This window comes from Xenopus tropicalis, chromosome 4 (assembly GCF_000004195.4).
Source record: "Xenopus tropicalis strain Nigerian chromosome 4, UCB_Xtro_10.0, whole genome shotgun sequence".
NCBI classification, from domain to species: domain Eukaryota; kingdom Metazoa; phylum Chordata; class Amphibia; order Anura; family Pipidae; genus Xenopus; species Xenopus tropicalis.
This window is the reverse complement of record NC_030680.2, coordinates 37005476-37019212: the sequence shown is the minus strand read 5'-3', so window position 1 is coordinate 37019212 and position 13737 is coordinate 37005476. Positions and strand designations below refer to the sequence as shown.

At 40.8% G+C, this 13737-nt stretch overlaps 1 protein-coding gene across 2 annotated transcripts; it reads right to left on the bottom strand.

Annotated features, from left to right (window-relative positions):
- Nucleotides 1-1586: 1586 nt before the first annotated feature.
- On the bottom strand, nt 1587-10709 carry ubxn1 (UBX domain protein 1). 2 transcript variants are annotated; one of them, XM_012954326.3, is made up of 10 exons: nt 10547-10709; nt 9750-9810; nt 9110-9163; nt 8924-9030; nt 6622-6667; nt 6246-6437; nt 5495-5546; nt 3567-3695; nt 2096-2279; nt 1587-1914 (listed from the first exon to the last, which is right to left on the bottom strand). In XM_012954326.3, exons 2-10 carry the CDS (start codon nt 9806-9808, stop codon nt 1874-1876), a joined length of 864 nt encoding a protein of 287 aa, XP_012809780.1. In that variant the 5' UTR covers nt 9809-9810; nt 10547-10709; the 3' UTR covers nt 1587-1873. The 2 variants fall into 2 exon arrangements, with proteins under 2 accessions (XP_012809780.1, NP_001004957.1); NM_001004957.1 differs by having other exon boundaries at nt 1590-1914; nt 10306-10664.
- Nucleotides 10710-13737: the final 3028 nt, after the last annotated feature.

Genomic DNA, 13737 nt, shown 5'->3' with positions numbered 1-13737 from the left:
ATGAAACGAAAGGTTTAGGGCCAAGCGTTTGACTGTTTCATGGTGTAGCCCTATATGTTTTAGAAGGGTTTATTTCTAGTTCAGAGATTTTACCAAATTTACTTAATAGTGCATAAAGGTTAGGCGGGTGTCACTGGTCTTGTTATAAACAATGTGACAACCAGCAAATAAATGTACTTTGTGATGTGTCACCTATCCATAATCCCATAATATTCAGAATATGTCTAAATGCTATTGTTAGGGGCTTAATTGTGAGATCAAAAAAAGGGGACGGGGAAAGCCCTGACGGGAGCCCCTATAGATATTGAAAGAGCCTGATGAGCAAGGAACGATAGCACTAGCCCTACTTTCATTACTGTTATATAGTTCTATATTCAGGCACAAAGAAAACTATGCCACATCTACGTTTTAACTCTCTCCCTGCTCAGTGTGTACAGCAGCCATAATCCATCACATTTTCTAGGATCAAATAAACGTAGGAAAAAGGTCTAAAAGCTGCGGTGTAATGCAGTTAAATTAAGAGTACGTTAGTTTTTAGCACACGAGAAATCGGCTAATTATTGCACAGAATGCTATTGGTAAGGCTTTACCTTACCAATAGCATTCTGGGCAATAGCTACTAGACAGCATAAGAATGCACTATGTTATGTGTCCCTCTTTAATATGAATGGAAAGTGGCTGTAGCTGGGAAAGGTAATTTTGACTGTCAGTCCACATCATCTAGGATGCCCAATGTGCAATTAGCCTTAAATTATTTCTGCATAACTATAGTTGTTAAAGAGAAGAATGCTAGCATGTTTTTTTTGGTAACGGTCTGTAAAGATGCTCGAAGGAAACCATTATTGTACAGCGCTGCGGAATATGTTGGCGCTTTATAAATAAATGTTAATGTAATGTAATGTAATGGCACTCTTGCTAGCTTTTTTTTTCAGGGCATTTATCATAGTAAATTTCTTTCCTGCATTTGAGGTGCAGCTAATACAGCCCACACTCCAGTAGGGGAAAATAATACTATTTAGAACATAAAACTATCCTAGCACTATTCCATGAGGAGTGTCTCAGTTTGCTCATTACTAACATTCATGTGACATCTGATACTACATCAAACACATGCAAAATAAGTGAGCCAGTAGGATTAGCCCACACCTCTGGTGGGGGAAACAATTTTACTATGATAGGCATCCTTAGGAAATACTGGGTCTGGCTCTTTTTAATGCAGAAGAATAAGGCTGACAGGAAAAATCTTCTATTTATGCTTGCATAAATGCTATGCTTTGATACCTAGATGTCATGTGGTGCCATCTCCCCAGAAGTCTGTGCACCAGGGTTATTATATCCAAAGGCCTTGGTATGTCCATGTATTGTGTGGTTGCATTTTTGCATGTAAAATGCTCCCTGCCAAAATACAACCACACAATACATGGGCACACCCAGGCCTCTGAATATGATAAGCCTGGTCCACAGACTCCTAGGAAAATGGCACTCCCCCAAGCTAAGCAAAGATTATTTTTTTTTTACATTTTATGGATAATCAAAATGTTATGGAAATTGTCTTGCACATAACAAAATTTACAATGCTCTTCAAAGCCTCTGTAAAAGTTGATATTATTTAATAGAAGGGACTCAACTTTTAGCAGAGCAGATCATTTTACATCAGAATAACCGTGTATCCAGAAGAGTGGATGTTCATATCACACTGGTTTATTTCTCCCTCTGAACACACGCACACACTACAGTACACCTCAGGGAGATGCGTGAAGAACAGTCCGTGTGTTGTCTTTCCAGGGAGAGAGGCCTCTCCTACAGTCTGTGCTCTTCTGGGGAGCACACACTGCATTTCACGTTTTCAGGTGGTTACAATTCATGTGCGGTTTTATTTTCTGGCAACAATTAGGACTGCACTAGGCACCAAACCTGCAGAGATAGAAATCAAAAGTTAATGAAACAACAACAGGACAGCAAAATGGATAAACAGATTAGTGTGTGGAAACACATTGCAATTATTGGTGCTGGATCTTTAGGCATGTTTAAATTCTCATTAGAAGAATATCTTCTCATTTCAGCCAACAGGAGATGTGTATATATTTATACTAACCAAGTTCTTGCAAGGGCTTTTCCATGTCCTCTTCTGTGAAGACTCTTCTTGGGAAGCTTGTGAGGAGATTGAAAGGCCCCGGGGCACCCCCAGGCCAGTTCAGCTCCACATACAGACGCACCGCCGCTAGCTGCTCTCGAGCACGGAAAGTCTGGGATAAGGCAGATCCATCAAGCAGACGCACCTAAGGATATTTAAATATACAGTGCCATTTAAAAAAGAAAGTACAGGTACAGTGGGATTTATATATCTGCAATGCTTGGGACTTAGGATTTTCTGAATAAAGAATCTTTCCTTAATTTGGAGCACCATGCTTTAAGACTAAAAACACATAAACATCAACACACGTTGAGTGATACTGTCATGATCTTTATTTTTAAATTACACTGTTTACATAGCAAATAATTCACTCTACCATTTAACATTTTATTCCTGCAAAAGGCACAGCCCCAGTGGCACAAGGGAATCTTGTTCTTATTGCCTGCCACACATTGTGTGTAGCTTGCAACTTAACAGAACAGTTATGTGAAGAGTGAGTGCAAGTTTCTCTAAAGAGACGTGTTTAAATGTGCAGATCTCGATGACTGTAGTGTGTGTTTTTTCAATTTATAGAGACGGTTGTGTGGACTGTTGCAGACAGAATCCAGATTGTAGATATGTATAGGGAATGTGTGTGATGAGGCAGAGGCTGCCAGCAATGGAGGGCGGTTTAGGTCTCTGTGTACTTGAAATGCCAGGCCTATTTTGAATTCCCAGTCCAGGCTGATGGAGGAACTAATTGAGGGTTTCCTATCAAGTTAAAATCTAGGATGTTCATTATACAAGAAAGATTAAACAATTCTTGGGCTGTAAAGATGGGAGATGAAAGGTATAGGGGAGCCGGCTACAGAACTTATAGTAGTATCCACTTCTTGGAAAGTGGATAAGAATACTAAATAAGGTTTGTTTGACAAGGTTCAGAGTAAATTGCAGGACACACTGGTTCAAATTTTACTCTTGGCTGCTGTCACATTGAATTATAATATAATTTATCAAATTTCAGACCTATTAATAGGGATGCACCATAACCATAAATTTGGGATTTGGCCATACCTTGGCAGTATAGTGAAACGCTAATTTACTCTTTCAAATCTAATCAAAATGTAATATTTATAGTTTGCTTTGCACATATTGGCACATGTAGTGCTTTATCGCCATGTTTTTATTTCTATATCACATACATAGCCACTCCAATCACTTCTGAGTAAAAAGGAATCAATCCAACTTTTTGATTTTGTTGTGATAATCACGTCTATAGCCATAAGCACTGCAAATGCAGTTGGAGCAAGATGGAGAACCCAACACTGGTAATTCTAGGCATTTTATTGCCATAAATTTAGCTGGGGGTAATTGCAGAAATTAAACATAATACATAATTACATAGTTAGCCATAGTTGGACAAACATAAATGCAATTTTCTACACTCTGTTACCTGAATACGGCACTGATCATATTCCTTCTTAGTGGGCGGCTCTTGTACTGGGGAAGATGGGGATGGGGTGGTAGCAGGAATAGAGGCCTCTGCTGGAGGCGAGATCGGTTCTGAACCTGCTCCTCCAAACTAAAAAGCAAGGAATAAAATATTAAAAATGAGCATTCCATTAGATTTGAAAGGGCACAGAAAGCCTAAATTACTTAGGGTGCAGTACTTACAATCACTAATCTTGGACCAAAGTCTGGTGCTCCTTAAAAATGCACTGGCTGGAGTATATTTCTATTACCTATCCCCAAGTGATTCTATTTCTATCACCAAGTGCTGCCATGTTCAGCTGCTTCCTAGTGGTCCCTTCAGCTGTCCGAGAACATGCGAATTCCAGTCAGTGAATAGCCACACCCCAGTAAGTTCTACTTTCGTTGTCCTTTAACTAGTTCAAAGATAACACACTAAATCCCCCAAAACTTCCTACTAATATTTTACATATTAATATATATATATAAATATATAACACATATATATATAAATATATAACACATATATATATATATATATATATATATATATAGTAGTAGGTAGTGACGGCACTCAAAGGCTTTGCGCAAAATAATAAAAAGTCGAAAAATCACATATCAATTGCAGGTGGTGAGGATTTATTCGTCCAACGTTTCAGTCCATTACTTGGACTTTCCCTGACGAAAGTCCAAGTAATGGACTGAAACGTTGGACGAATAAATCCTCACCACCTGCAATTGATATGTGATTTTTCGACTTTTTATTATTTTGCGCAAAGCCTTTGAGTGCCGTCACAACCTACTACTAGAACTACTTTAGCTCTGGCACCAAGGTATCAATTTGTTTGATGGGTGTGCTCCCCACTCTGGACTATGTATGTATATATATATATATATATATATATATATATATATATATATATATATATATATATACACACCCATACATATATTTTACATTTTACCTTACCTTTTCACTGGAATTTCTTTTCAGTGCATTTTAAGTGATCAAAACAATAAATACCTTATATGTCTCTAGGACTCTGTGTATACCTGCATTTGTAACACAGTTCTGAACAGATTCATTATACTGATTTAATCAGTTGCCCTAGCTAAGTAGGACCATTTTATTGGTTTGACTAAGTCATATCACATAGTTTGCATTGATCATGTTGTCATAGGATTACAAGACAAGGAATAAGATGCAACTGTGTTTGAATATTAAATATCAGCACAAGATCTGATCAGAGACAGTAAATAATTGCAAATATATGAAGCAGGTCCATAAATCTGTGGGGCCAGAAACTTGCACAAATATAGTTTGATGCTGCAGTGCTCCAACTAGAATTCTTGTGAACTGATTGGTTGGGTACTTTCAAACTTGGCCTGTGTAGAACCAGCTTTTTCTTCCTTCCCAGTGCTAGGTACATTAAATAGGCCATGTAATTCAATATTGTCCCCTATATGGCCATAGCATTATTATTTACATGCTACAGGTGAGCTGCCTGCAAGCACAGCACCGGACACACCTGCTGCCTCCTTGGAATGATGGTCATCCAGATTCAACTATCAAGGCTTGGGGATCAGGAGTAAGTAAACTCTCAGAGGCAACATGCTACACTAAAGAACATCATTAGAGGCATTCTAAAGGCTTACAAGTTTTCCCATCCACTACCTTCCTTTAACCCATGCCAACCACCTAATCTAAATCAAAGACTGTGCAATAAATGTAATGTCTTTGTGTACACTCCAAAATCTTGAGCACATATTGTTGGATGCACCTGAGCTTAACTAATATATAGATGTTCATAAACAATTTCTCTGTGCTTTACTATTTATTGTGTGCACACATGCAAGTGAGTAAGATAATTAAATTTAAAATTAATTAATTAATGAAACAGCAAAACGTACCCTTCTAGCTCTCTCAGCTTTATCTCGTGCAATTTTTTCCCGGACTCTATCCCTGAAAGGAACACAATATAAGAAAGCAGTAATGTTTCAGACAGTCTGTGCAAAAGCATCAACTCCCAATAAATCACTATCCCTTACCCCCTCAATTTCTGCCTTCTCAAAAAGTCAGTTTCCTGACTTTGTGGCAACCATCTAATTATTTGTTATGAGATTTATATTGCCCCAGGATAACATAGGCAGCCTTACACAGGCCGATCTGGCCCGTGTTATCGAACCATTGGTTCACTGGTGCTAACAAATGAATACAGGGTGGCAAAAGGCTCCACTGATTTATTTGTATGATGACAGTTTTTACTAGTCTAACCTGCAGACTTGTGATATGCCACCCCAATACACAGCAGTGACTAAATTCTTGACCTAACATTTCATGTTTCCTTAGAAGTGCTGCAAAGTAAGCGTGCTTCTCTAAGCTTAAAATCATTACAAGGAAAGATCTAGGTACACTTGCAGCAAAACCGCAAATCATAAAAATACATAATATGTTTACAGCTTGCTTTATTTGGCAAATAAGCAACAGAACCTTATAGTGAACTATTAATTATACTCCCTAACTTACTGCAAGTCATGAGCTGGCTATACATGCAGAGACCTAGTTGTTCAACCAGACCACAGAACAACTAAATGTGTGGCCATTGTGTTGGGCACAATTACCTCAAACTACCTAGGACAATTTGTTCACCATTTGCCTCACCTTGCCAGCTTCTCTTCTTGTTTTTCTCTTCTTCTGTCTTCAACAGCTTTCTGCATCTCTTGTTCTTGTATTTTCTGCTTGACTGCAGACAATTCTTGACCTTGCTTCCGTCGCTGCTTTTCCTGTTCAATCCTTTCCCTCTTCTCTCTTTCTTCTCGCTCTTTCTGCTTCTGGGCAATCAGTTCCATCATCCTGTAGATAACCAGTCATAGTTGTTAGACTCCAACTACCAAATTTATCCCACACTACGCATTCTCAATAGTAGCTACTATTGTCATGAGCAATAGCAGTAAGCAATGAAGTGCTAGATAAATCCTTAGCCAGTAGTCAATATTTTCACTTAGACTTTGGAAGAGAAAATTTGTCTTATCCTTACCTCTTTGTCTGTTTCTCTTTCTCCTCTTCAGTCAGGGGAAGTCTTTCTTTAGAAATAAAGAAAAATGTAACATGTCATTGGATAATATTCAGTCATTCACAGATGACCAGAGCTCAGGGACGCTTTAATAAAAGGGCAAAAGGAGCATTTGCCCAGGTCCCATGGACTCTGGGGGCCAGCTGGGTCTCTATTAATTCTCCCCACAATCCCCAGTGGTACATTGCACACACACTCACCCTGTCTGATTGGATAGAAACTTGGAAACAAAAACAAGTAGAGCGGAGACAAACCTTTTGCATATATTTACTATATGCATTTAAGAGTCCCTTGCTGAAGTAGTGCAGGGAGAAGGAGGAGCATGGTTGGGTGGGTACTACAGACAGAGATCTTGGTGTGTCAGGGAAGATATACAGAGACAGAGAGCGTTTGGGAGTGAGAGATGAGAATTTGTTTCTGGGTGGCTGGATATGCAATGTGCATATCTAAACTGAATCAACATAGATTCAGGTGTGAGACTGTGTGTGGTTCCTATGTACAATTAAGTATTGTATATCTGTATGCCTGCCAAAAATGTGTATATGAGACCTGCATTTGGCACTTTATTTATTCGCTGTTCTGGGGTATAAAGCATTAAGTTAGCACTGCATTTATTTTACTTGAATTAATGTGTGTAATTCAATTGTAAGCTCTATGATATAGATTGTAAGCTCTATGATATAGATTGTAAGCTCTACGGGGCAGGGACCTCGTTCATCTTGTTTCTGACTCTTATTGCAACTGTACCTTGTATTTATTTGTATTTATTGTTGTACTTTGTATTTATCCATTATCTTTAACCCTCTGTTTGTATTAATGTATTCTACTGTACAGCGCTGCATACATAAGTAGCGCTTTATAAATAAAGATATACATACATACATACAAAAAAACAATTCAGAATATTCCTTCAACTAGGCCTTTTAAACAAAGAAAACACGCTCACAGCCTTGCATGCTTCTCTGCTCAATCCACAATACATGTGTGAGTTTATAACTGCAATTTTAAGGGAGGATTTGTTGTTTGTAGAGGGTGATTAGTAAGGGGGCCACCAATTGGATTTTTGCCCAGGGCCCACCAAGGCCTTAAAACAGCCCTGCCAGAGCTTAGAGGATAAGTTTACCTAAATGTTATTATGTGATAAGAGAGCAGCAGTCTTACTGCTGTTGGTCTTTACTTACTTACACATTATGGTAATATCTCAATCAATTTTTAAAGTCAAACCATTAGTTTTTATAAAACTATGTATTTAAAAGCAATACAGGAGAAGAAAACAGAGGGTTTCAGAAAGAAGGGAACCCAGAATCCCTCTGGTTAATGTCTTTAAAGGGTACATACATATTTTTTAAAAAAAGTGATTTCTCATCTTCATTTCTTATCTCAATTAAACTTCTAATTATTTCTGTTTAGAGCTCAAATTCCTGCAATGATGTAAACCAATGAGTTTCATATAGGATCTCAGACCACGGAGGTCAAACTGCTTTGTTATGATTTGTAAACCAGGCCTAATGCAATTAGATATGACAGAGAATCCAGACTACTCGTGAAGGAGAGCATAAAGTGTAAGGTTATATAAAGAGAATACACATATAAGGACAGGCACCCCTTAAATTAAACAATATTTATTACTTTACTAGTTAATTAAATCCAACAGTAGGCATTAGTGTTACTCTGTAATTCTGGATGACAACACTAGGCGACCTTTTGATTTAAATGTAACCTACTATCACGGGTGATGTAATAAAAACTGATAGGGTTATGTATTAAAAGACACTAATTATGTTAAAGTGCAGTACCCAATAGCAATCAACTGCAGATAGCATTTACTGATCACCTGTTTAAAAGAACACCTTATTGGTTGCTATGGGTTACAGAACCTTGGCAAATGTAGTGCATTTTACTAAGAGGGTTAGACATTAGTTAAATAATTCACCTACTGCAGAGTTACAAATTAAAGTATCTTTAACTATGTGCCAAAGATTTGCTATGCTTAATTTTACACTTGTATGTATATTTAATTCATATGTTTCACATCCAACATCCCATATATGGATAAGCATGCTGCAGACTGCAATGGCTTCTGCACCGACATGCAATAGGCATCTAAATTATTTGATTGTGTCCACTGCAACAAATTGATGATTTGTGTTTTGATTTTGTTGGTTTATTTTTCATTTAATTTGCCCACGAGTTATACAGGGATGGCTGTCATGGAACACCTTTGTAACTGTAAGATGAATATGATTACTAAAAATCAACCCCTAACCTTCACAGGTGTCCATGCCTTGTGTATCTGTTGTACCAGAATCACTATCTTCAGGGACAACCACACTTGGTTCATCAATATCAGGATCATCTTCATGTTCTACTAACCTGAGGATAAACATTAATTGTGAATGGACAACACTGGCAAAACCGCAGACTGTAAACACTGACAAATTAATGTACCTACCAGTCCATAGCTGGTTCTATTCCCTGATTGCCAGTAGCAGCCAATGCCTTCTCTCTGTAAGAACATGTGCAAAATAAAATGACCTATTGGTAAAGGCACACAACAAAGCTACAAAAAATGTGCTAAGTGTTTACAAACATCTCGCCTGATGTGAAATGCTAAGTTGACCTTAAAGGAATACGGTTATTATATCCCTTATCCATATATCCATTATCCAGAGAGCTCTGAAATTTGGAAAGGCCAACTTTAAGTATAATAATAATTGAATAATTCTAATTGTTAAAAAAAAAAAAAATCTTTTTTCTCTGCAATAATGAGAGTATCTAATACTTGATGGTAACTAAGCTGCATGAATCCATATTGGCGGCAAAACAATCCTACTTGGTTTATTTAATGTTTACATTTTTTTCAGCATTTTTAAGGCTCGGTGATCCAAATTACAGAAAGATCCCTTATCTAGAAAACTCCACTGTCCAAGCATTACAGATAATAGATCCTATACCTATATTTGTAATACAATGCAGACATGCAATCCATGGTCATTGAAAATGTGATGAGGCCCACTATAATACTGTAGTGTTATTATGATATACAATCTGACTGATTTACACAACATAGGATTAAAGGGTGAAATAATTACGCTCTACTGGGTGAAAATCCCATCTCAATGAGACTCTCCAGCGTGGAACACTCAGCCATCTCTAAGAAAAACATACAAAAAGAAAGGATACATTTTTAGCTCCACACAGAGAAATCAATGAAATATAATGTATATTAGGAATGCCACCTTGTCTGTATTCTACTGTCCAGCCGGCAACCCTATTATATAGATAAATAGCAGACTAATGGAATGATTCATTGATATGTCCATATAATGAAAGCAGGGTTTATAATGGTTTCATTCAAGATACATTTACAGACAGTATGATTGTTATTAAATGTGAGTGCCTAGACATGTATAGATTGCATGGTACTGCTTAAGGGCTTTATGATCATAAATAACAGTTCAAATGGAAAAAATCACTATAAGCTACTGCAGCACTACTAAACAGGATTAGTAATAGGACTTTAGAACTTTAACAAGGCATTTTTTATGTAATACATTTTTTTGTAAATTTTCATTACATTTTATTCTTCCTGCCTTCCAATATGTAATATGATGCAAAAGAAAAAAAAACGTTTCAACAACATTTTACCTCCTAAAAATGTAATTAGATCAGAGCTACATAGACATCCTTTCTCTTCAGTGTGTTTGCTGAAATGAGGAATGGGGGGGAGGGGGTCGCTTCATTCTTTCACAGGAAGTAGTCATAGTACTGACAGACAGAACTTTGCAGTAGCGGAGGAAACTCCTCCCCAGCCCCGCCCCTCTGTGTCTGTTCCCAACCTGCACAGTGGCCGAATATCATACATTGCCATACTGCACTAGAAACATACCTCCCAAGTTGGCAGCTTTTCACGGGACAGCCCGATTAACATAAGGCAGCTGGCTGTCCCAGTGTATTGTTTACATTCCCCACATTGCCCGAACTGCTCCCGTAGCTCCTGATCTTTCCCGCATTCGGCTCTTCCGGCGTGACGTCACACCGGCTCATCTCGCGAGATTGCGGCGCCTCAGATTTCTGCTTTCAGTTTAAGTTTTCCTATGCTCTGCTCCTCACATACCTCCATGCTTAATCTTCCGTCCAATGCTATCATCCCCTTCAGTGCTGATGGCTCCTCCCTCCACCTTTGAAAATGGAAATCTCTTGTTGAGCAAGCACGGACCTTCTTGTAAATTCTCTGGCAAGAGAAAGATAAGGGAGGAGATACGTCCAGGATAAAGAAGGGCTCACAGAGCTGATAGAATGCTGACAATAAATGTGCTCAAAGGAGAATTTACTTGGTTAAAGGTGAAGGAAGGAGGCATAAACACTAAAGGGTATGGCAGCACATAGTATTCAGCTTTCCAACTCACCTCCTTCCTGCTTACAGAGGGGAGCGCACAGGGAGCCACAATAGGATATAAGGGTATTTTTCCTCTATGCATTTATCCAGTCTCACACTAGGAGGTTAGAAAGGCTGGAAGCCGAAATGTAACATGACAGTGCAACCCAGAGTCTGTCATGAAATACTGGTGGATACTCTCACTGTGGCTGTAATAAAATGCAGGTCTCACTGTGTCATGAAGTGCTGGGGGACTCTCACTGTGGGTGTCATGAAGTGCTGGGGCACTCTCACTGTGAGTGTCATGAAGTGCTGGGGGACTCTCACTGTGGGTGTTATGAAGTGCTGGGGGACTCTCACTGTGAGTGTCATGAAGTGCTGGGGGACTCTCACTGTGGGTGTTATGAAGTGCTGGTGGGACTCTCACTGTGGGTGTTATGAAGTGCTGGGGGGACTCTCACTGTGGGTGTTATGAAGTGCTGGGGGACTCTCACTGTGAGTGTTATGAAGTGCTGGGGGACTCTCACTGTGGGTGTTATGAAGTGCTGGGGGACTCTCACTGTGTCATGAAGTGCTGGGGGACTCTCACTGTGAGTGTCATGAAGTGCTGGGGGGACTCTCACTGTGGGTGTTATGAGGTGCTGGGGGGACTCTCTCACTATGGCTGTGATTTATTGCTGGGGGGACTCTCACTGTGGGTGTTATGAAGTGCTGGGGGGACTCTCACTGTGGGTGTTATGAAGTGCTGGGGGACTCTCACTGTGGGTGTTATGAAGTGCTGGGGGACTCTCACTGTGGGTGTTATGAAGTGCTGGGGGGACTCTCACTGTGGGTGTTATGAAGTGCTGGGGGACTCTCACTGTGGGTGTTATGAAGTGCTGGGGGACTCTCACTGTGGGTGTTATGAAGTGCTGGGGGGACTCTCACTGTGGGTGTTATGAAGTGCTGGGGGACTCTCACTGTAGGTGTTATGAAGTGCTGGGGGACTCTCACTGTGGGTGTTATGAAGTGCTGGGGGGACTCTCACTGTGGGTGTTATGAAGTGCTGGGGGACTCTCACTGTGGGTGTTATGAAGTGCTGGGGGACTCTCACTGTGGGTGTTATGAAGTGCTGGGGGACTCTCACTGTGAGTGTCATGAAGTGCTGGGGGACTCTCACTGTGGGTGTCATGAAGTGCTGGGGGACTCTCACTGTGGGTGTTATGAAGTGCTGGGGGACTCTCACTGTGAGTGTCATGAAGTGCTGGGGGGACTCTCACTGTGGGTGTTATGAAGTGCTGGGGGGACTCTCACTGTGGGTGTTATGAAGTGCTGGGGGACTCTCACTGTGAGTGTCATGAAGTGCTGGGGGACTCTCACTGTGAGTGTCATGAAGTGCTGGGGGGACTCTCACTGTGGGTGTTATGAGGTGCTGGGGGGACTCTCACTGTGGGTGTTATGAAGTGCTGGGGGACTCTCACTGTGGGTGTTATGAAGTGCTGGGGGGACTCTCACTGTGGGTGTTATGAAGTGCTGGGGGACTCTCACTGTGGGTGTCATGAAGTGCTGGGGGACTCTCACTGTAGGTGTTATGAAGTGCTGGGGGACTCTCACTGTGGGTGTTATGAAGTGCTGGGGGGACTCTCACTGTGGGTGTTATGAAGTGCTGGGGGACTCTCACTGTGGGTTTTATGAAGTGCTGGGGGGACTCTCACTGTGGGTGTTATGAAGTGCTGGGGGACTCTCACTGTGGGTGTTATGAAGTGCTGGGGGACTCTCACTGTGGGTGTTATGAAGTGCTGGGGGACTCTCACTGTGAGTGTTATGAGGTGCTGGGGGACTCTCACTGTGGGTGTTATGAAATGCTGGGGGACTCTCACTGTGGGTGTTATGAGGTGCTGAGGCACTCTCACTGGGTGTTATGAGGTGCTGGGGGACTCTCACTGTGGATGTTATGAGGTGCTGGGGGACTCACTGTGAGTGTTATGAGGTGCTGGGGGACTCTCACTGTGGGTGTTATGAAGTGCTGGGGGACTCTCACTGTGGGTGTTATGAAGTGCTGGGGGACTCACTGTGGGTGTTATGAGGTGCTGGGGGGACTCTCTCACTATGGCTGTGATGAATTGCTGGGGGGACTCTCACTGTAGGTGTTATGAAGTGCTGGGGGACTCTCACTGTGGATGTTATGAGGTGCTGGGGGACTCACTGTGAGTGTTATGAGGTGCTGGGGGACTCTCACTGTGGGTGTTATGAGGTGCTGGGGGGACTCTCTCACTATAGCTGTGATTTATTGCTGGGGGGACTCTCACTGTGGGTGTTATGAAGTGCTGGGGGACTCTCACTGTGGGTGTTATGAGGTGCTGGGGGACTCTCACTGTGGGTGTTATGAGGTGCTGGGGTGTAATTTCTGGTTGGAGACACTCTCGCCAAATTCTAACCTCATTAAATGAGCTCAGAAAAAACTCCCATACTCTAAGATCCTCTTTCATTGTGTAATTAAGTCTAATTTTGTGGTGTGAAGCAATCTACCCATCCAACAGTTTCTCAAACATGCAAAATATTCTCTATTGGTATCACATTGTAGGCAAAGTTTAAAAAACCTAGTGCTGACTGAACTTCCTTAAGGTAAGTATTTTTGATTGATTGCCTCCCTTAGCTTTGCAATTTTGCCTTCTGGTAACCTACACAGACCTAGCTTGGAACTCTATTTCTGTTCCTACATG